Source organism: Oncorhynchus masou, chromosome 32 (genome assembly GCF_036934945.1).
Source record: "Oncorhynchus masou masou isolate Uvic2021 chromosome 32, UVic_Omas_1.1, whole genome shotgun sequence".
NCBI classification, from domain to species: domain Eukaryota; kingdom Metazoa; phylum Chordata; class Actinopteri; order Salmoniformes; family Salmonidae; genus Oncorhynchus; species Oncorhynchus masou.
In genome coordinates, this window is record NC_088243.1 from 11051225 (window position 1) to 11075844 (window position 24620).

Consider the following 24620-nt stretch of genomic DNA (forward strand, 5'->3'; position numbering starts at 1 on the left):
TAGAGAAGTTTGGCTGGAGACGTGCGCCTGAAATAGATGAGGAATAACCTCACAATATTACATCTCACAAAAAATATGTTGTCTTGAAAAGGTCCGAAATATTACAATTAAACGCCATAAACAGCTCTTTGAAATACCTTTATTTTTCTCTACAAAACAACACAGAACACTCCTTGCAGAGACATGTTCTCATTTACATCTTCAAAATCCCTCTAATTTCTACAGTGAGATTTTATTTACACCCCAACCTACAGTCAATTCATACTTTCCTCTTTCCTTATGCAGAAATGTAATGTGTGTTTATGTGTGCATGTGTCTGCGTGCACCGGTTCATATCAGTTCTCATTGCTTGAACTGCTGGGTTAGATCAGCGGGCCACCTCTGAGTTGTGGTGTATGTTGGATAAGGTGAGCTGAGCCTCCTGTGTTGGGTAGGAGCGCCTGGTTCGCAGCCACAGCCTCCCAAACACTCCAGTGAACAGCAGCAGGAACACAAGTAGGCCTCCCAGGACAAAGGTCTCCACTGAGGGCACACCTCCAGAGTCTGTAGGGCAAGAGATCAGTCAGACACATGCAGGGACGTATTCAGTAGAGCACCGCTTAGCAAAACATTTTAAAATGGAAAACATAAATGAGCTGGGGTGTGTTGAGCAGGGCACAACATTTTGGAACGTTCAGATAGAAATATGTTATGAAGGACAAACAAGCCTCTCTGGCATGTAGAATAAGAAATCACGTTGACTCTATCATGGCATTTCTATCTGCAACATACACTACCGTTCAAAAGTTTGGGGTCACTTAGAAATGTCCTTGTTTTTGAAAGAAAATCAAAACATTTTTGTCCATTAAAATAACATAAAATTGATCAGAAATACAGTGTAGACATTGTTAATGTTGCAAATGATTATTGTAGCTGTAAACAGCAGATTGTTTATGGAAAATCTACATAGGCCCATTATCAGAAACCATCACTCCTGTTTTCCAATGGCACCCTGTTCCAATGGCATGTTTACCATTTTAAAAGGCTAATTGATCATTAGAAAACACTTTTTCAATTATGTTAGCACAGCTGAAAACTGGTGTGCTGATTTAAAGAAGCAATAAAACTGGCCTTCTTTAGACTAGTTGAGTATCTGGAGCATCAGCATTTGTGGGTTCGATTACAGGCTCAAAATGGCCAGAAACAAAGACCTTTCTTCTGAAACTCGTCAGTCTATTCTTGTTCTGACAAATTAAGGCTATTCCATGTGAGAAATTGCCAAGAAACTGAACATCCCGTACAATGCTTTCCCTTCACAGAATAGCACAAACTGTCTCTAACCAGAATAGAAAGAGGAGTGGGAGGTCCCGGTGCACAACTGAGCAAGGGGACAAGTACATTCGTGTCTAGTTTGAGAAACAGACAAGTCCTCAAATGGCAGTTTCATTAAATAGTACCCGCAAAACACCAGTCTCAACGTCAACAGTGAAGAGGCGACTCCGGGATGCTGACCTTCTAGGCAGAGTTCCTCTGTCCAGTGTCTGTGTTCTTTTGCCCATCTTAATCTTTTATTTTTATTGGCCAGTCTGAGATATGGCTTTTTCTTTGCAACTCTGCCTGGAAGGCCAGCATACCGGAGTCGCCTCTTCACGGTTGATGTTGAGACGGGTGTTTTGCGGGTACCCTTTAATGACACAGCCAGTTGAGACCTAAAGAGCCTTTATTGGGAGACTTACTCAGGCTGGGTTGGTCACTCTCAGGCAGACGTCGCCTGATTGGTCCATAAGATACTGTATGGGCTGTAGTGACATCTCTTCTCATCCGCCCATTGTTATCCTCACCAGAACAGTTCTGTTAAATGAAGGGTAGTAATCAACGATAGAAATTAGGGAGACATATTAAGGTACAGCAAGCAAATATATATAGTTTAATTATAATATTATTACCCAGTCTAATTACCATATTTACCTTTTGTTTTAAATTTTCCAAAATGAAAGTTCATTGCAATAATAGACATAAAAGAAGTGTGTTTTGTTGTCTATTTTATGACAGCAGTAGGCCCTTGCTATAAACTAGGGTTTAAACGAGCCAGTGAGCATCATCTTTATGAAGAAAGGGGGAGGGATCACTCACAGGCTGACAAACCCCAAGTGTGTTGTGACAGATCTGAACATTGCAGTGGAGAAACACATCCTTGTAAGAGCTGCCCACGAACTTGAACATTTGTATCCTGAACATAGCCTCTGGCCCCTGTCCATTCTTCAGCACTGTCAACGGTTCGTTTGACAAAACTGGGCAGCTGAGACAGACCGAGAGAGATCCAGAGAAAGAGAGAGAGCCAGAGAGAGAGAGCCAGAGAGAGGGAGCCAGAGAGAGGGAGCCAGAGAGAGGGAGTCAGAAAAAGAGAGAGAGACAGAAAAAGAGAGAGAGCCAGAGAAAGACAGGGAGTCAGAGAGAGAGGGAGTCAGAGAGAGAGGGAGTCAGAGAGAGGGAGCCAGAAAAAGAGAGAGAGCCAGAGAAAGAGAGAGAGCCAGAGAAAGAAAGCCAGAGAAAGAGAGAGAGACAGAGAAAGAGAGAGAGGGACAGAGAAAGCGAGAGGGACAGAGAGAGAGAGAGAGAGAGAGAGAGAGCAGGCAGACAAAGCAGGCAATGGATTGTATCAGTATCAGAGGCAGCATGTGCAACCTTTGAATAAGATATCATACATTTTATAATGTGTTGGTTAATAAAACTCAGAATTTTAATGGATTTCCCTATAATTCCTAGTAAACTATTCCAACATCTGGTACAAAAAAACTGGTGTATAATCTACAGTCGCTTGTTTTGATTGAACACATGCCAATGTAAGAGCAGAGCACTTTGCTATTGTGACATATCCGTCTTTCATAATGGGAATGCAAACAGATTAACATTAGTATTCGTGGAATGACAAGACAGATCCTCCAAAGTGTTTTATCCTCAGAAGTGGTGAACAAAAGTCCTTGTGAAGGTCATTGCCTTGCTGTTGCTAACAGTACATGTCAACGACATGCACAGTTGCTGAGCTGAAATGCATATGGCTGATGCAGTGTTCACGTCATGGCAAAAACTCGGGACCTCAGATTTAAAATGAACATAAGTTATTTGTATAGAACTTCCTATTGGTTGAGTCTGATACTTCCCATGTGGGAAACACTGATCTCATCTTTCTACCACAAGTAGAGCAAGTCGGAAATGATGGGGTTTCCAACATGACATGAACGCGGCATCAGTCAGGTCTGTGACGGGTTCTGAAGTAGTCACCCCCAGGTCTCTTGTCTAAGCAATTCAGCAGCTCTTATTTCATATTTTACAACACCATTCCCAGAGGACTGTGTGCTGGTGTCAAGTGTGGTTGAAAATGTGACACTACAAAAATATACATTTAGATAGGCCTCCATAACATATTTATGAATTCTATCAAACAGAATGAAATGTAAAGTGAGATGTGGTGAGAGGGGCTTATAATACACAGTGATATAATGTTTAACTTCCCTTTGAACAGACCTGTCCTTGATGAAGGTGTACTGGATGTTGCTGTACGGGTCGTTGGTTGGGGTAGCCCAGCATCTCTCCACACGCAGCAAAAGATGGGCCGGTATCTAAGTGAGAGCGAGACAAACCAGGACTGCAGTCAGCGACACACACACACACACACAAAAAGGTGACTCAGTCATTCAATATTTTGACCAGGACAACAGATAGAGAGTAAAACACCAAAAATGCATGCAAAGCAGAATTAGGACAAAACCCGCTAATTATCAAAATCCAGAAAATAACCGTTAAATTATACAACCACCTAAAAAGAAGTATTCCCAAACCTTCCATAACAAAGCCATCACCTACAGAGAGATGCACCTGGAGAAGATTCCCATCAGCAAGCTGGTCCTAGGGCTCTGTTTACAAACACAAACAGACCCCACGGAGCCCTAGAACAGCAACACAATTAGACTCAACCAAATCATGAGAAAACTTAAAGATAATTACTTGACACATTGGAAAGGACTAACCAAAAAAACAAAGCAAACTGGAATGCTATTTGTCCCTAAACAGAGAATACACAGTGGAAAAATACCTGACTACCGTGACTGACCCAAAATTAAGGAAGGATTTTAATATGTACAGACTCAGTGAGCATATCCTTATTGAGAGAGGTTGACGTAGGCAGACCTGGCTCTCAAGAGAAGACAGGCTATGTGTCCACTCCTAGCCAAATGTACGACCATATTAGAGAGACATATTTCCCTCAGATTACACAGACCCACAAAATGTACAGTTGTGGCCAAAAGTATTGAGAATGACAGAAATATTCATTTCCACAAAGTCTGCTGCTTCAGTGTCTTTAGATATTTTTGTCAGATGTTACTATGGAATAGTGAAGTATAATTACAAGCATTTTATAAGTGTCAAAGGCTTTTATTGACAATTACATGAAGTTGATGCAGAGTCAATATTTGCACTGTTGACCCTTCTTTTTCAAGACCTCTGCAATCCGCCCTGGCATGCTGTCAATTAACTTCTGGGCCACATCCTGACTGATGGCAGCCCATTCTTGCATAATCAATGCTTGGAGTTTTTCAGAATTTGTGAGTTTTTGTTTGTCCACCCGCCTCTTGAGGATTGACCACAAGTTCTCAATGGGATTAAGGTCTGGGGAGTTTCCTGGCCATGGACCCAGAATATCAATGTTTGTTCCCCGAGCCACTAAGTTATCACTTTTGCCTTATGGCAAGGTGCTCCATCATGCTGGAAAAGGCATTGTTCATCACCAAACTGTTCCTGGATCGTTGGGAGATGTTGCTACCATTCTTTATTCATGGCTGTGTTTTTAGGCAAAATTGTGAGTGAGCCCACTCCCTTGGCTGAGAAGCAACCCCACACTCGAATGGTCTCAGGATGCTTTACTGTTGGCATGACACAGGACTGATGGTAGCGCTCACCTGGTCTTCTCTAAACAAGCTTTTCTCTGGATGCCCCAAACAATCGGAAAGGGGATTCATCAGAGAAAATGACTTTACTCCAGTCCTCAGCAGTCCAATCCCTGTACCTTTTCAGAATATCAGTCTGTCCCTGATGTTTTTCCTGGAGAGAAGTAGCTTCTTTGCTGCCCTTCTTGACACCAGGCCATCCTCAAAGTCTTCACCTCACTGTGCATGCAGATGCACTCAGACCTGCCTGCTGCCATTCCTGAGCAAGCTCTGTACTGGTGGTGCCCTGATCCTGCAGTTGAATCAACTTTAGGAGAGGGTCCTGGCGCTTGCTGGACTTTCTTGGGCGCCCTGAAGCCTTCTTCACAACAATTGAACAGCTCTCTTTGACGTTCTTGATGATCCGATAAATGGTTAATTTAGGTGCAATCTTACTGGCAGCAATGTCCTTGCCTGTGAAGCCTGTTTTGTGCAAAGTAATGATGATGGCACGTGTTTCCTTGCAGGTAACCATGGTTGACAGAGGAAGAACAATGTTTCCAAGCACCACCCTCCTTTTTAAGCTTCCAGTCTGTTATTCAAACTCAGTCAGCATGACAGAGTGATCTCCAGCCTTGTCCTCGTCAACACTCACACCTATGTTAACGAGAGAATCACTGACATAATGTCAGCTGGTCCTTTTGTGGCAGGGCTGAAATGCAGTGGAAATGTTTTTTGGGGATTCAGTTAATTTGCATGGCAAAGAGGGACTTTGCAATTAATTGCAATTAATCTGATCACTCTTCATAACATTCTGGAGTATATGCAAATTGCCATCATACAAACTGATGCAGCAGACTATGAAAATTAATATTTGTGTCATTCTCAACTTTTGGTCACGACTGTATATTAGGTGAAATACCATAGCATGCCATCACAGCAGCAAGATGTGTGAGCTGTTGCTACATGAAAAGGGCAACCAGTGAAGTACAAACACCATTGTAAATACAAACTACACTGAGTATTCAAAAGGATCCAACCTTTTTTTTTTCAATTTTCGCCTAAAATGACATACTCAAATCTTAATGCCTGTAGCTCAGGACCTGAAGCAAGGATATGCACATTCTTGATTCCATTTGAAAGGAAACACTTTGAAGTTTGTGGCAATGTGAAATTAATGTAGGAGAATATAACACATTAGATCTGGTAAAAGATAATAGAAATAAAAAAACATCCATATTTTTTTGTACCATCATCTTTGAAATGCAAGAGAAAGGCCACATTGTATTATTCCAGCCCAGGCACTAGATGGCAGCAGTGTATGTGCAAAGTTTTAGACTGATCCAATGAACCATTGCATATCTGTTCAAAATGTTGTGTCAAGACTACCCAAATGTGCCTACTACAGTAATTGGTTTATTAATAACACCTACTCTTTCCATGACTGACCAGGCAAATCCAGGTGAAGGCTATGATCCCTCATTGATGTCACTTGTTAAATCCAGTGTAGATGGGTGGATACCAGTTAAATGTCATCTACGTAATCCTCAGAAGTAATTCTTTATCATGAGAGGGCCATAAACAATAGCTAGTAACGCAGCATACTCAAAGAAAGGTTCAAATCTCACCTTTCTGGTTAAAAATAGTTATACATTGCTGAGGTGTTGTCACTTTTAAGGACACAAGCTCAAGTACACAGTACAAATATGCTACAAATATGAAAACGTGATGGATTTCTTATTCAACAAAACTGTGTGAATAAGTTGGAAATGACTGACATGCTTTCTAAATACAGCACAATCAAATTATAAAATAACTAAGTATAAGATTTCACATTCCTTATAAGTGTAAAATACATATTTGTATGCTTAGTGTTAGAGAAAATGTACATATTTTCTTAAGGTCTCTCTTGATCAAAACGTCTGCCCCCTTTTATACTTAAACTATTTGCACATTGTTAAAACACTGTACATGGCCATAGCATTTGAAATGTCTCTATTCTTTTGAACATTTTGTGAGTGTAAGGTTCACTGTTCATTTCTGATAATTTCATCAGTTTATTATCTATTTCACTTCCTTTAGCAATATAAACATGTTTCCCATGCCAATAAAGCCCTTTGCATTGAATTGAATTGAGTGAGGATAGAGATACTGTGGGGAGAAATAGAGAGCGAGACAACTAGAGTCCAAGTTGTAGTTAGTATGCAGAGCAGTGATAGAGGCAGGGGGTCAGAGAAGTGATAGCAGACTGTGATAACAGCTGAGAGGCAGGTGATCAGAACAGTGATAGAGACAGTGGGTCAGAGCAGTGATAACAGCCTGTAATAACAACAGAGAGGCAGGGGGTCAGAGAAGTGATAGAGGCAGGGGGTCAGAACAGTGATAACAGCAGGTAATAACAACAGAGAGGCAGGAGGTCAGAACAGTGATAACAGCCTGTAATAACAACAGAGAGGCAGGGGGTCAGAGAAGTGATAGAGGCAGGGGGTCAGAGCAGTGATAGAGGCAGGGGGTCAGAGCAGTGATAACAGCGGGTAATAACAACAGAGAGGCAGGGGGTCAGAGCAGTGATAACAACAGAGAGGCAGGGGGACAAAGTGGTGATAACAGCCTGTAATAACAACAGAGAGGCAGGGGGTCAGAGCAATGATAGAGGCAGGAGGCCAGAGCAGCGATAGAGGCAAGGGGTCAGAGTAGTGATAGAGGCAGGGCGTCAGAGCAGTGATATAGGCAGGGGGTCAGAACAGTGATCACAGCCTGTAATAACAACAGAGAGGCAGGGGTCAGAACAGTCATAACAACAGAGAGGCAGGTGGTCAGAGCAGTGATAACAGCCTGTGATAACAACAGAGAGGCAGGGGGTCAGAACAGTGATAACAGCCTGTGATAACAACAGAGAGGCAGGGGGTCAGAACAGTGATAGAGGCAGGGGGTCAGAACAGTGATAACAGCCTGTAATAACAACAGAGAGGCAGGGGGTCAGAACAGTGATAGAGGCAGGGGTCAAAGCAGTGATAGAGGCAGGGGTCAGAACAGTGATAACAGCCTGTAATAACAACAGAGAGGCAGGGGGTCAGAACAGTGATAACAGCCTGTAATAACAACAGAGAGGCAGGGGGTCAGAACAGTGATAACAGCCTGTAATAACAACAGAGAGGAAGGGGGCCAGAGAAGTAATAACAGCAGGTAATAACAACAGAGAGGCAGGAGGTCAGAACAGTGATAACAGCCTGTAATAACAACAGAGAGGCAGGGGGTCAGAGAAGTGATAGAGGCAGGGGGTCAGAGCAGTGATAACAGCGGGTAATAACAACAGAGAGGCAGGGGGTCAGAACAGTGATAACAACAGAGAGGCAGGGGGACAAAGTGGTGATAACAGCCTGTAATAACAACAGAGAGGCAGGGGGTCAGAGCAATGATAGAGGCAGGAGGCCAGAGCAGCGATAGAGGCAAGGGGTCAGAGTAGTGATAGAGGCAGGGCGTCAGAGCAGTGATATAGACAGGGGGTCAGAACAGTGATCACAGCCTGTAATAACAACAGAGAGGCAGGGGTCAGAACAGTCATAACAACAGAGAGGCAGGTGGTCAGAGCAGTGATAACAGCCTGTGATAACAACAGAGAGGCAGGGGGTCAGAACAGTGATAACAGCCTGTGATAACAACAGAGAGGCAGGGGGTCAGAACAGTGATAGAGGCAGGGGGTCAGAACAGTGATAACAGCCTGTAATAACAACAGAGAGGCAGGGGGTCAGAACAGTGATAGAGGCAGGGGGTCAAAGCAGTGATAGAGGCAGGGGGTCAGAACAGTGATAACAGCCTGTAATAACAACAGAGAGGCAGGGGGTCAGAACAGTGATAACAGCCTGTAATAACAACAGAGAGGAAGGGGGCCAGAGAAGTAATAACAGCAGGTAATAACAACAGAGAGGCAGGAGGTCAGAACAGTGATAACAGCCTGTAATAACAACAGAGAGGCAGGGGGTCAGAGAAGTGATAGAGGCAGGGGGTCAGAGCAGTGATAGAGGCAGGGGGTCAGAGCAGTGATAACAGCGGGTAATAACAACAGAGAGGCAGGGGGTCAGAACAGTGATAACAACAGAGAGGCAGGGGGACAAAGTGGTGATAACAGCCTGTAATAACAACAGAGAGGCAGGGGGTCAGAGCAATGATAGAGGCAGGAGGCCAGAGCAGCGATAGAGGCAAGGGGTCAGAGTAGTGATAGAGGCAGGGCGTCAGAGCAGTGATATAGGCAGGGGGTCAGAACAGTGATCACAGCCTGTAATAACAACAGAGAGGCAGGGGTCAGAACAGTCATAACAACAGAGAGGCAGGTGGTCAGAGCAGTGATAACAGCCTGTGATAACAACAGAGAGGCAGGGGGTCAGAACAGTGATAACAGCCTGTAATAACAACAGAGAGGCAGGGGGTCAGAACAGTAATAACAGCAGGTAATAACAACAGAGAGGCAGGAGGTCAGAACAGTGATAACAGCCTGTGATAACAACAGAGAGGCAGGGGGTCAGAACAGTGATAACAGCCTGTGATAACAACAGAGAGGCAGGGGGTCAGAACAGTGATAACAGCCTGTAATAACAACAGAGAGGCAGGGGGTCAGAACAGTGATAACAGCCTGTGATAACAACAGAGAGGCAGGGGGTCAGAACAGTGATAGAGGCAGGGGGTCAGAACAGTGATAACAGCCTGTAATAACAACAGAGAGGCAGGGGGTCAGAACAGTGATAGAGGCAGGGGGTCAAAGCAGTGATAGAGGCAGGGGGTCAGAACAGTGATAACAGCCTGTAATAACAACAGAGAGGCAGGGGGTCAGAACAGTGATAACAGCCTGTAATAACAACAGAGAGGAAGGGGGCCAGAGAAGTAATAACAGCCTGTAATAACAACAGAGAGGCAGGGGGCCAGAGAAGTAATAACAGCCTGTAATAACAACAGAGAGGCAGGGGGTCAGAACAGTGATAACAGCATGTAATAACAACAGAGAGGCAGGGGGCCAGAGAAGTAATAACAGCCTGTAATAACAACAGAGAGGCAGGGGGTCAGAGAAGTAATAACAGCCTGTAATAACAACAGAGAGGCAGGGGGTCAGAGCAGTGATAACAGCATGTAATAACAACAGAGAGGCAGGGGGCCAGAGAAGTAATAACAGCCTGTAATAACAACAGAGAGGCAGGGGGTCAGAACAGTGATAACAACCTGTGATAACAACAGAGAGGCAGGTGGTCAGAACAGTGATAGAGGCAGGGGGTCAGAGCAGTGATAGAGGCAGGGGGTCAGAACAGTGATAACAGCCTGTAATAACAACAGAGAGGCAGGGGGTCAGAACAGTGATAACAGCCTGTAATAACAACAGAGAGCCAGGGGGTCAGAGAAGTAATAACAGCCTGTAATAACAACAGAGAGGCAGGGGGTCAGAACAGTGATAACAACCTGTAATAACAACAGAGAGGCAGGGGGTCAGAACAGTGATAACAACCTGTGATAACAACAGAGAGGCAGGGGGTCAGAACAGTGATAACAACCTGTGATAACAACAGAGAGGCAGGGGGCCAGAACAGTGATAACAGCCTGTGATAACAACAGAGAGGCAGGTGGTCAGAACAGTGATAGAGGCAGGGGGTCAGAGCAGTGATAGAGGCAGGGGGTCAGAGGAGTGATAACAGCCTGTAATAACAACAGAGAGGCAGGGGGCCAGAACAGTGATAACAGCCTGTGATAACAACAGAGAGGCAGGGGGTCAGAACAGTGATAACAGCCTGTAATAACAACAAAGAGGCAGGGGTCAGAGAAGTAATAACAGCCTGTGATAACAACAGAGAGGCAGGGGGTCAGAACAGTGATAACAGCCTGTAATAACAACAGAGAGGCAGGGGTCAGAGAAGTAATAACAGCCTGTAATAACAACAGAGAGGCAGGGGTCAGAGAAGTAATAACAGCCTGTAATAACAACAGAGAGGCAGGGGTCAGAGAAGTAATAACAGCCTGTAATAACAACAGAGAGGCAGGGGGTCAGAACAGTGATAACAGCCTGTAATAACAACAGAGAGGCAGGGGTCAGAGAAGTAATAACAGCCTGTAATAACAACAGAGAGGCAGGGGGTCAGAACAGTGATAACAACAGAGAGTAGAGATGATCAAGAGGAGCAGCACTCACATTACTGTTTAGTCTGTCACAGACTGAGTAGTTGATTAGCTGCCCACAAGGTCTAGTGTCAATACAATTTTCATTTTACATTTGAGTAATTTAGTAGACGCTCTTATCCAGAGTGACTTACATGAGCAAGTTCCTTTCTCAAAGGCACAACAACAGATTTTCACCTAGGCTGCTCGGGGATTCGAACCAGCGACCATTCGGTTACTAGCCCAAAGTCTCGTAACCACTAAGCTACCTGCCGGCGACGCCCTACTTGACAAGTACTGCATGTGTATGGTCAGGGCCAAAGACTGGGGTTATATCCCAAATGGTACCCTATTCCCTATGTAGTGCCCGATGTGCCCTGGTCAAAAGTCATGCACTAAATAGGGAATAGGATGCCATTTGGAACGCATACTCTGTCTATGGTCAGGGCCAAAGACTGGTCATTCAGCTCAACATTCACTAAAGGTGCTTATCTTTATCCAGCAAGAAGCACAAACGGCTCAGACACAATAAGCTTCTACAGATTATAGGGTCTGTTATGAATCATTCAAATGCGGTACAACATTTGTTGGTACTTCCAGTAAACAGCAGATATTTAGTTAGGCTAGTTATCTTTACATGATCAGCTCTGATTTCATATTTCAACAACACCGTGCCTAAGAAGACCGTGTGATGGTGCAGAGTGTAGTTGCAATATACAACAGATAACATATACAGTACATGACACTGAATCAAACAGAAAGATAATCACATGCTGATCTTTACCATCAACACTTTAACGTAGATGTTGTCGTCCAGGGTCAGGGAGGGCACAGTGGTCCACTTGTCCTCAAAGTCTTTGTCTTTATAAAGCAGCATGGTCACAGAGAAGTTCCCATCTTCTGTGTTCAGAGTGATGGTCCTGGAGAGAATAGTTTAGATGTATAGGTGCAGTGCTCGAGTCACAGTTAGAGGGAGAATCCTAATTCCCACTAAAGTCACATTTTTGACACAAATGACTAAAGTGAAAATTGGACTTAAGTGGACGTTAGAATCGTCCAACAGAGATCTTAAAGGTGGTTGGATCGATGTTTTCTACCAACTGTAAGCACCATATAGAACATAAACGTCCTCTTTTAGATAAGATGCTTTGGTCAATTGAGACTGTGTGAACAATCGTAAATTAATTGTGTTAGTGAACTCGTAATGTAAATCTATTACCAAATGTGATTTTTTTTTTCTCTCAATCTTACTTGACATCCACTCTGATCATGTTTTCCCCATTGGGCTGCTGTACCATGTAGTTTATCGGGTAACGGCAGACGAACGTGATGTTGATGTAGTTCCTTGTGACGACATCCAAATCGTTGTTGCGTATGGTGTTTATGAACATAATATGTGTATCATCTGATGCCTAGAAGGTTGTCAGAAAAACAATAGTGTCAAGGAAACATGAATATTATGAAGGCAGACCAATAAGTCTATCAGTCAGACAAACGTGATGGACTGGCTGGCTTGGTACATTATTCCACAGCTAAATGAGTCACTTATTCCACAGCTAAATGAGTCACTTATTCCACAGCTAAATGAGTCACTTATTCCACAGCTAAATGAGTCACTTATTCCACAGCTAAATGAGTCACTTATTCCACAGCTAAATGAGGCACTTATTCCACAGCTAAATGAGTCACTTATTCCACAGCTAAATGAGTCACTTATTTCACAGCTAAATGAGTCACTTATTTCACAGCTAAATGAGTCACTTATTCCACAGCTAAATGAGTCACTTATTCCACAGCTAAATGAGTCACTTATTTCACAGCTAAATGAGTCACTTATTTCACAGCTAAATGAGTCACTTATTCCACAGCTAAATGAGTCACTTAGGAAGTGACTGGAGATTGATGACCATAGCGCACGCAAAACAAATAAAATACAATTGGAATACAACAGGTGTAGACCTTACCATCAATGCTTGCTTACAAGACCTTCCCAAAGACACACAGTTTAACTTGTTACTGCAGTGGGCTAAATCAGGGTCACACAGAGTGTTTCTTGGTAGTTTTTAACAAATCTTCTTTGAAACAAGATTATACACCTCACACACATGGTTATGGGCTTAAAAACAGAAGGCACCTGTACCATGTCAGATATAGAGTTGAAATGTATTCCATTTGTAGTTTGCTTCCCAATATTACACTGTATATACATCACAGAAGACTGAAATATAACAAAACTGGTTGACATAGAAACACCAGATTTTCTGAGTTTTATTTTCAAATAATGTTGACTATTTATGACATTATGAAAAATATACATTCCACCCATGAGTCCATGAGGTCATTTGACTACAGGAAAGGGCTACAAATAGTAATAAAATACAACACACAAGAACATATTTACATTTAAGTCATTTAGCAGACGCTCTTATCCAGAGCGACTTACAAATTGGAGCTACATACATGGAGTACCAGTACCAGATCAATGTGGAGCTATATACAGGGAGTACCAGTACCAGATCAATGTGGAGCTATATACACAGAGTACCAGATCAATGTAGCGCTATATACAGGGAGTACCAGTACCAGATCAATGTGGAGCTACATACAGGGAGTACCAGTACCAGATCAATGTGGAGCTACATACAGGGAGTACCAGTACCAGATCAATGTGGAGCTATATACAGGGAGTACCAGTACCAGATCAATGTAGCGCTATATACAGGGAGTACCAGTACCAGATCAATGTGAAGATATATACAGGGAGTACCAGTACCAGATCAATGTAGCGCTATATACAGGGAGTACCAGTACCAGATCAATGTGGAGCTATATACAGGGAGTACCAGTACCAGATCAATGTGGAGCTATATACAGGGAGTACCAGTACCAGATCAATGTGGAGCTATATACAGGGAGTACCAGTACCAGATCAATGTGGAGCTATATAAAGGGAGTACCAGTACCAGATCAATGTGGAGCTATATACAGGGAGTACCAGTACCAGATCAATGTGGAGCTATATACAGGGAGTACCAGTACCAGATCAATGTGGAGCTATATACAGGGAGTACCAGTACCAGATCAATGTGGAGCTACATACAGGGAGTACCAGTACCAGATCAATGTGAAGATATATACAGGGAGTACCAGTACCAGATCAATGTGGAGCTATATACAGGGAGTACCAGTACCAGATCAATGTGGAGCTATATACAGGGAGTACCAGTACCAGATCAATGTGGAGCTATATACAGAGAGTACCAGATCAATGTGGAGCTATATACAGGGAGTACCAGTACCAGATCAATGTGGAGCTACATACAGGGAGTACCAGTACCAGATCAATGTGGAGCTATATACAGAGAGTACCAGATCAATGTGGAGCTATATACAGGGAGTACCAGTACCAGATCAATGTGGAGCTATATACAGAGAGTACCAGATCAATGTGGAGCTATATACAGGGAGTACCAGTACCAGATCAATGTGGAGCTATATACAGAGAGTACCAGATCAATGTGGAGCTATATACAGGGAGTACCAGTACCAGATCAATGTGGAGCTATATACAGAGAGTACCAGATCAATGTGGAGCTATATACAGGGAGTACCAGTACCAGATCAATGTGGAGCTATATACAGAGAGTACCAGTACCAGATCAACGTGGAGCTATATACAGAGAGTACCAGTACCACATCAATGTGGAGCTATATACAGAGAGTACCACATCAACGTGGAGCTATATACAGAGAGTACCAGATCAATGTGGAGCTATATACAGGGAGCACCAGGTCAATGTGTGTGTGTGTGTGTGTGTGTGTGGGGGGGGGGGGTGCAACTCTTCAGTAAGAAAGTTTTCCTAATGCTTGGCACGCTCAGTGTATAGTCTAGTGAGTGTGCGTAAGGTCAGTGCAAGATAGATTCAGTGCAGATTGTTTGGGTACCATTAATTGACGATCTAACAGTCTGGTTATTTAGCATTCTTATGGCTTGGGGGTAGAAGCTGTCATGGAGCCTGTTGATCCAAGAGCCGATGCTCCGGTACCATTTTCCAGATGGTAGCAGAGTTTTTAGGGCCTTCCTCTGACACCGCCTGATATAGAGGTCCTGGATGGCAGGAAGCTCGACCCATGTGATGTACTGGGCTGTCCGCACCATCCTCTGTAGTGCTTTGCAGTCAAGTGCGGTGCATTTTCCATACCAAGCTGCGATGCAGCCAGTCAAGATGCTTTTGAGGATATGAGGCCCATGCCCATTCTTTTCTGCCTCCTGGGGGGGAAGTGGTGCTGCCGTGCCCTCTTCACGACTGGGTGGGTGTGTGTGGACCATGTTACGTTCTTAGTGATGTTGACGCCAAGGAACTTGAAGCTCTCAACCCGCTCCACTACAACCCTGTCGATGTGGATAAGGCGGTGCTCTCCCCTCTTTCACCTGTAGTCCACGATCAACTCCTTGGTCTTACTGACATTGAGGGAGAGGTTGTTGTCCTAGAAATACACGATGTCTCTGACCTCCCTGTAGGCCTTCTTATTGCCGTCAGTGATCAGGCCTACCAACATCGTGTCATCAGTGTTGGAGCCGTGCGCGGCCACTCAGTTGTTGGTGAACAGGGAGTACAGGAGGGGACGAAGCACACACCCCTTAGGGTCAGCGTGGCGGAGGTGTTGTTGCCTACCCTCACCACCTGGGGTCTGTCCGTCAGGAAGTCCAGGATCCAGTTGCAGAAGGAGGGTGTCAGTCCCAGGGTCCCAAGCAGGGTGATGAGCTTGGAGGGGACTATGGTGTTGAACACTGAGCTGTAGTCAATGAACATTATTCTCATCACAAACCCTGTTACATTCACCGAATGCCTGTATGCACGTATGCTGTAAGTCACTTTGGATAAAAGCATCTGCTAAATGGTATATATTACTACATTATTAAAAGCCATTGCTCTTTAGCAAACTCTTTCCTTAGTCTTGTATGACAAGACTCTTAACATAAATGTCAAATTGAGTAGCTGGCCAGTCCACGCAAGATTTGGTTCTGGGTTCCAAGATGACACTTTCCCCAAACAGAGATTTGGTTCTGGCTTCCAAGATGACACTTTCCCCAAACAGAGATTTGGTTCTGGCTTCCAAGATGACATTTCCCCAAACAGAGATTTGGTTCTGGGTTCCAAGATGACATTTCCCCAAACAGAGATTTGGTTCTGGGTTCCAAGATGACATTTCCCTAAACAGAGATTTGGTTCTGGGTTCCAAGATGACACTTTCCCCAAACAGAGATTTGGTTCTGGGTTCCAAGATGACATTTCCCCAAACAGAGATTTGGTTCTGGGTTCCAAGATGACACTTTCCCCAAACAGAGATTTGGTTCTGGGTTCCAAGATGACACTTTCCCCAAACAGAGATTTGGTTCTGGGTTCCAAGATGATACTTTCCCCAAACAGAGATTTGGTTCTGGGTTCCAAGATGACATTTTCCCCAAACAGAGATTTGGTTCTGGGTTCCAAGATGACACTTTCCCCAAACAGAGATTTGGTTCTGGGTTCCAAGATGACACTTTCCCCAAACAGAGATTTGGTTCTGGGTTCCAAGATGACACTTCCCCAAACAGAGATTTGGTTCTAGGTTCCAAGATGACACTTTCCCCAAACAGAGATTTGGTTCTGGGTTCCAAGATGACACTTTCCCCAAACAGAGATTTATTTCTGGGTTCCAAGATGACACTTTCCCCAAACAGAGTCTCTAACTATGTCCAGTAGGCAGCAACCCTGTGGTTTTCTGTGACTGAAGAATGTGTGATTATTACAGTGTAAATGTTTAGTAGCCGGCTACTGAAACTATATAGAGGGGTTGGATGATAAGGTGTGACAGGGTTGTGTTCAGATCCGTGTTGAGGGTTGTGCTCGGATCCGTGTTGTGGGATCCGAGTACTGGTCCCATGGCCATTGAGAAGGATGAATTGACCCTTGGCCTTACTGTCCAGACTTAACAACACCAGGGTATTAATATAGCCCCCACTGGGCCTACCACTCACTATGTTTGGCCCACAGACGGTCTGTCTCAAATGTCTCACTATTCCCTATATAGTGCACTACTCTTAAACATGGGCCCATAGGGCTCTGGTCAAAAGTAGTGCACTACTGCATATTGCGGGTCAGGTGTCATTTGGGACTCAGAGAGAAACTAATGTCTCAATTACTCTGTAGGAAAACTGCTCACTGACCTTGGGTTCTTATAAATGTTTCATCAACAAACTCATATTGTATGTAATTTGACAGACAGAGAGACCACAATGATAATGGGCGATAAGATCTTCAAATTCAATTTATTTCTAGTTAGATCATTTCACTTTTCAAGTACATTCCTACGTACTAACCTCTCTGGTCCTGTCTGTACCTCTCTGGTCCTCTGTGTACCTCTCTGGTTCTGGCTGTACCTCTCCGGTCCTGTCTGTACCTCTCTGGTCCTCTGTGTACCTCTCTGGTCCTGTCTGTACCTCTCTGGTCCTCTGTGTACCTCTCTGGTCCTGTCTGTACCTCTCTGGTCCTCTGTGTACCTCTCTGGTTCTGGCTGTACCTCTCTGGTCCTGTCTGTACCTCTCTGGTCCTCTGTGTACCTCTCCCGTCCTGTCTGTACCTCTCCGGTCCTGTCTGTACCTCTCTGGTCCTGTCTGTACCTCTCTGGTTCTGGCTGTACCTCTCTGGTCCTGTCTGTACCTCTCTGGTCCTCTGTGTACCTCTCCCGTCCTGTCTGTACCTCTCCGGTCCTGTCTGTACCTCTCCGGTCCTGTCTGTACCTCTCCGGTCCTGTCTGTACCTCTCCCGTCCTGTCTGTACCTCTCTGGTCCTGTCTGTACCTCTCCCGTCCTGTCTGTACCTCTCCCGTCCTGTCTGTATCCCTCCCCTCCTGTCTGTACCTCTCCGGTCCTGTCTGTACCTCTCCCGTCCTGTCTGTACCTCTCTGGTCCTGTCTGTACCTCTCCGGTCCTGTCTGTACCTCTCTGGTCCTGTCTGTACCTCTCTGGTCCTCTGTGTACCTCTCTGGTCCTGTCTGTACCTCTCTGGTCCTGTCTGTACCTCTCTGGTCCTGTCTGTACCTCTCTGGTCCTCTGTGTACCTCTCTGGTCCTGTCTGTACCTCTCTGGTCCTCTGTGTACCTCTCTGGTCCTGTCTGTACCTCTCCGGTCCTGTCTGTACCTCTCTGGTCCTGTCTGTACCTCTCCCGTCCTGTCTGTACCTCTCTGGTCCTGTCTGTACCCTCTCTGGTCCGTCCTGTCTGTACCCTCTCTGGTCCTGTCTGTACCTCTCTGGTCCTCTGTGTACCTCTCTGGTCCTGTCTGTACCTCTCCGGTCCTGTCTGTACCTCTCTGGTCCTGTCTGTACCTCTCTGGTCCTCTGTGTACCTCTCTGGTCCTGTCTGTACCTCTCTGGTCCTCTGTGTACCTCTCTGGTCCTGTCTGTACCTCTCTGGTCCTCTGTGTACCTCTCTGGTCCTGTCTGTACCTCTCTGGTCCTCTGTGTACCTCTCCGGTCCTGTCTGTACCTCTCTGGTCCTCTGTGTACCTCTCTGGTCCTGTCTGTACCTCTCTGGTCCTGTCTGTACCTCTCTGGTCCTGTCTGTACCTCTCCGGTCCTGTCTGTACCTCTCCGGTCCTGTCTGTACGTCACAAGGTGAAACGAAGGAGTGTTTCTTAACTATGGCGTTCCCTTCTTTTCCCAAACAGCTTCTAATCCCAAATGCAAAGCAGGCTTACTACTTTCACTAGGGCTGGAGCCTTGTAAAACAACTGCGAGGGTAGAGAGAGGGAGAGAGGGAGAGATCCCCCCCCTACAAAACTGTGTTGACATTCCGCTCGCTTTACAAGAAATGCCACTGTGCATTCTAAGCAAGTATCACATTGACACTCATGGTCTTAAGTACAGATTTAAAGCACACCAAAGTTAAAAGAGCTGTGGTACTGCTGCCACTGCATGAGACCGGGCTGGGAGAGATTTTAAACGGCGGGAATACAAAGTGGGCCAATGGAAAAGGAAATCTCGGAGGGTGATTTTAACATCGGAATTGTATACTGTACTTGCGACATATTGTTAAATGCACAAAAGAGGAACAATGGGCAGCCTACATACTGAAGATGCTCATTTTCATCCCCAGAATCTTTTAATGTGTCTATTTTGAAAGGATGGAGCTAATAACATAGTGACGAATTCAATGGATTCTACAAGAACCAATATCACTCCCTAAAAACACACCCCTATGGAAAAATCCTTGGATAGCTTTTCAGAATTCACCAATAAATTGGCCCACATGGAAAACTAAAGGTATAGAAACCATAAATTATTTATTGGGTGATATAAAATAATTTTAATTCAAAAGCCATTTGGATTGACCAATGTAGACATTTTCAAATGTAATGATCAGATGTAAATGTAATGATCCGATGTAAATGTAATGATCAGATGTAAATGGTATGATCAGATGTAAATGTAATGATCAGATGTAAATGTAATGATCAGATGTAAATGTAATGATCAGATGTAAATGTATGATCAGATGTAAATGTAATGATCAGATGTAAATGGAATGATCAGATGTAAATGGAATGATCAGATCCTCCATCGTTAAGACATTGGATAAATCAAATGCAATATTATTGAAAAAAATACGGGCTACAGAAATAAACTAAATAGAACAATTTGAAGAGGTGCGGCAATACAATTAAAGCACTAGAAATAACCAACGGATGACAAGTGAAAACCAACGGATGACAAGTTCTCATGTTATTATGAGAACAAACAACATAGCTGTCGATACTGTGGGAACAGGTCTGAGCAAAGATGATGGTCATTAATGTTTGTTGAAATTTCTTTGTCTTTTTTTCTTTATGTTGAAGGTTGAAGGCGTTAAATCCCAGCCAATGTCATGTCTAGTTTAGTGGATCCGTGTCTGTGAATTGTTAAATTGTCTATTGTCCTTGTCTATTGTCTAAAAACCTAAATAAAATACACATAAAAAAAGAAAGATTTATTGTCTGGCTATTCAGCAGGTCTGAAAACACACTCCTCATTTCTGTGTCAACCCTGATAATTTAGAGCTTTAAGCTCCCACCCCTCCTTGCTGCTTTGAATAAAGTCTAGCTCTTGGGAGGAACAACACTCCCTATTTTCATATAGGCTACTTATCTCTCTCTTTCCTTTCTCTGTTTCACTCTCTCGCTCTCTCTCTCTGTGTGTCTCTCCCTCTCTCTCTGTGTCTCTCTCTCTCTGTGCCTCTCTCTCTCTTTCTCTCTGTCTCTCCCTCTCTCTATCTCTCTGTCTCTCCCTCTCTCTATGTGTCTCTCCCTCTCTCTCTGCGTCTCTCCATGTCTCTCTCTGTCTCTCCCTCTCTCTCTGTGTCTCTCCCTCTCTCTCTGTGTCTCTCCCTCTCTCTCTGTGTCTCTCACTCTCTCTCTGTCTCTCCCTCTCTCTCTGTGTCTCTCCCTCTCTCTCTGTGTCTCTCACTCTCTCTCTGTCTCTCCCTCTCTCTCTGTGTCTCTCCCTCCCTCTCTGTGTATCTCCCTCTCTCTCTGTGTCTCTCCCTCTCTCTCTGTGTCTCTGCCTCTCTCTCTGTCTCTCACTCTCTCTGTGTCTCTCCCTCTCTCTCTGTGTCTCTCTCTCTGTGTCTCTCCCTCTCTCTCTGTGTCTCTCCCTCTCTCTTTGTGTCTCTCCCTCTCTCTCTGTGTCTCTCCCTCTCTCTCTGTCTCTGCCTCTCTCTCAGTGTCTCTCACTCTCTCTCTGTGTCTCTCCCTCTCTCTGTCTCTCTCTCTCTCTGTGTCTCTCCCTCTCTCTCTGTGTCTCTCCCTCTCTCGTTCTACAGATTACAAGATTATTACAGTGCAGGAAGCTGATATCTGAGGTCTACACTCACTGGCCTGTTTATTAGGTACACCAGCCCATTTACAAAAATGGTCTGCTCTTACAGACAGTGAGTCATGTGACTTGCTATATAAAGCAGCCAGAAAGGCATCGAGTCATTAAGCTATTGTTCAACTGAACATTAGAGAGGGGAAAACGAGTGACCTAAACGACTTTGAGCGTGATATGATTGTTGGTGACAGGCGTGCAGGATCCAGTATCTCAGAAACGGCCGGCCTTCCGGGCTTTTCACGCACGACAGTGTCTATGGTTCACAGAAAATGGTGAGACAAACACAAAACATCCAGTCAGCAGCAGCTCGTTGACGAGAGGCCGAAGGAAAATGGCAAGAATTATGCAAGCTAACAGGCTGGCCACAAACAGACAAATAATGGTGTAGTACAACAGTGGTGTGCAGAACGGCATCTCGGAACGCACAACTCGTCGGTCCTTGGGGCGGCAGGGTAGCCTAGTGGTTAGAGGGTTGGACTAGTAACCAGAAGGTTGCGAGTTCAAACCCCCGAGCTGACAGGGTACAAATCTGTCGCTCTGCCCTTGAACAGGCAGTTAACCCACTGTTCCTAGGCCGTCATTGAAAATAAGAATTTGTTCTTAACTGACTTGCCGAGTTAAATAAAGGTAAAATAAATAAATAAAAAATAAAGGAAGGGTTATTGTAGCAGACGGCCAGACCGGGTTTCCCTCAAACAGCTGAAACAAGAAGTGTAACGGTTTTCTGTAGGCGAAGGAGAGTCGGACCAAAATGCAGCGTGTAGATTGCGATCCATGTTTAATGAAACACGTCAATGGAACACGTTAGGTCCCTTGATACCAATTGAGCAACGGTTGAACACCACAGCATATCTGAACACTGTTGCTATCTGAACATTGTTGCTAACCGAACCCAATAGAGCACCTTTGGGATGAGATGGAACGGGCTGTTTGCAGCATGAATGCACTTCAGTCCAATCTGCAGCAACTGCATGATGCCGTCGCGTCAGCATGGACCATCATCCCTGTGTAATAGTTCCGAAACCTTGTAGAATCCATGCCTTGAACATTTCAGGCTGTTCCGAAGACAAAGGGGGATCTGATCCGGTACTAGATGGGTGTACCTAATGAACTGGCCAGTGAGTGCATATGTAACTTATAAAGGAAAACAAGAGATGTTATTTATGCTAGTCATTTTGATCATTGCGTCTATCCAAACTCCTATTTAGCTCACACAAACTCGTGCTGGAAGGATCTACAATACTACACCAGACAGGAGGCCAGAGCTCAGTAAAACAGAAGTGCATCGTAAAATTAGGTAATTTACTGTGATGGAGATTTTATGTGATTGGTGAAAGGAATCCCAACTGTAGTTTATCTCTATGTTCCTGGTACTAATGTCTTTCTACTTTATCTGGGTAGCTCTAAATGACAAAGGTTACTACTTTGTTAACTTTACGGATTTAAATCCTTCATAGTTGGCGTACACAAGTAAATGTTCCAAAGCAATCGTTACAGAATTGCAGTGCCCCTGGAATGAAAGGACATGTTCAAAGGGAAAAACACAGTCTCACCATGATCGTCCCACAGTCAGAGAGATTAGTCGTGATGCTGAAGACATAGTCATCTCCAACCTCAACACCACGGCATTCCGGGTCATTTAGGTGCAAATCCCAGACCTAAGAGAGGGGATTACTAGAGAGTTGCAGTAGACCCACGTGACAGCCTAATATTAAAAAGGTGATTTGGTTTTGGGTGCTGAGATTACTAGAGCAAGATGTTGCACAATATGACACAGCACATCCCAGCACACAGGCAGTAATCTATAATACCACATTTAACAGTAGATTAATGGTAAGTAAATGGTATTATAAATAAATATTAATTCTAGGTGAAACAGAACTTACATAAACGGGTGGCTCTTTGTTGAGGAAGAAGGCACTGGGAATGACCACCTTCATCAGGTCATTGGTGCAGAGGACAGTTTCATTCAGCTCGAGGCGAGAGGAAGGAGTCAGAGGAAATAGATCCTGTCCCCCTGACCCTGACATGAAATCAGATAACATGAAATCACAGAACAAGAAATTAGATCAAATTAAATCACATCACATGAAATCACAGAACATGAAATCACATGTGAATTATCATAACTTAAAATGAGATGGCATTAAATCTGTTAAATGGAGTTTTAAATGTATTACATTGTACATCAGTATGTGCACCTAAACCGTTATTATAAGAATGTTCTATGCCACACAGTATGTGACAATATCAGTATTGTTACAGCAAGGTTAAATCTATAGATTCCATTCTCCTACATGTTCCATCACAAACTCCAAACAGTTTCCCCTGTGACAACATGCTGCTTCTGGTATACTTCTGTAATACATGTGATCTCTAGATTTTAACAGGTTCTTATTGCTGAAAAAGATCCATCAAACATTAAGCCCACATCAACAAACAGTTACAAAAACAGATGTTCAACTTGACATTTGTTCACGAATAGGGTTGCGAAATTCCTGAAAATGTCCCCAAAATGAATTTGTTTATCAAAAAGCTTGTTGGAAGAGAATTCCAGCTTGGAGGATTCTCTCAGCGTATTCTCTGCTTATTCCAGAAATCCTGCAACCAGATTTTCTGGGGGAAAAAACGGGATTATAGCAACCCTGAAGTAGTTGGATCTCAGTGGTGTTGAAGTGGACTGAACTCACCCTCTTCCTCAGGGTCCAGATACACAGCAGAGTTGACTGTCCTCACAGCGAGCAGGAACCAGCCTAACACCAAACAGGCAGGTGTCATCTTCAAAGTTTCTCTCTCGCTCGCTCTTTGGCTTATCTACTGTCAGACACTCGCAACCTTAGACTCCTGTCTTCTTGGCACTTTCTCCCAGATTTTTGAATCTTTTGAGCTATTCACCACAGTGTAGCTGTCAGGTTCAGATGTAAGTCCGCCCTCTCAGTGCAGCCCTCCAAACACAGCTCTAATGAAAAAGAACTGGGACCCAGCCTCCCTCCTTTCTTCCCTCTCTTCAGACCTTAAAGGCCCAGTGCAGTCAAAAACAAGATTTCCCTATATTTTATATATATTTCCACACTTTGCGATTGATATAACGCTGTGACATTTTGAAAATTATGATAATGCACATTTAGTGTAAGAGCTGTTTGAAAAGGCTGCCTGAAATTTCAGCCACTTTTGGTGGGAGGGAGTTTTGGCCTTCCATGGGGACATCACCATGTGGTAATATTTAATAGACCAATAAGAAGAGTTCCAAACCTCTCTGCCAATATCAGATCATTTTTGTTTCTTTTTGACAATTTGAATTGAAAAACAATCACAGTAGGATACTTAATTGTTACCCAGACACTATCTGATATTGAGATTAAAAACAGCTGCAATGGACCTTTTTAAAAACCCAGCCTGAATGATGTCCCGACCAACAACGAGGTTACACATATGAATAGGGGGAAACCGAGGTTGTAGGTAGTAGTCCGAGGTAACACATAAGTCTGCATCGCAAATGGCACCCTCATCCCAATATAGTGCACTACTATTTGTCAAAAGTAGCACACTACGTAGGAAAAATTGTGCCACTTGGGCTGCACCAATACAACTAGGCCATTGCCGGAGATGCACTCTTCGTAAACATCTTACAACTACGTAACTACGTCGTCTTACTACACACATCAACAAGCAGACTCATTAACATGTGAAC

The 24620-nt window shown here is 44.1% G+C and overlaps 1 protein-coding gene across 2 annotated transcripts; it reads right to left on the reverse strand.

Moving 5' to 3' along the window:
- Positions 1–122: 122 nt before the first annotated feature.
- si:dkeyp-110a12.4 (pancreatic secretory granule membrane major glycoprotein GP2) lies at positions 123–23878 on the reverse strand. 2 transcript variants are annotated; one of them, XM_064955589.1, is made up of 9 exons: positions 23620–23878; positions 22816–22952; positions 22483–22587; positions 12291–12451; positions 11824–11959; positions 3505–3599; positions 2113–2278; positions 1716–1830; positions 123–543 (listed from the first exon to the last, which is right to left on the reverse strand). In XM_064955589.1, exons 1-9 carry the CDS (start codon positions 23705–23707, stop codon positions 368–370), a joined length of 1179 nt encoding a protein of 392 aa, XP_064811661.1. In that variant the 5' UTR covers positions 23708–23878; the 3' UTR covers positions 123–367. The 2 variants fall into 2 exon arrangements, with proteins under 2 accessions (XP_064811661.1, XP_064811662.1); XM_064955590.1 differs by having other exon boundaries at positions 22816–23545; positions 23620–23684.
- Between the last annotated feature and the right edge of the window lie 742 nt (positions 23879–24620).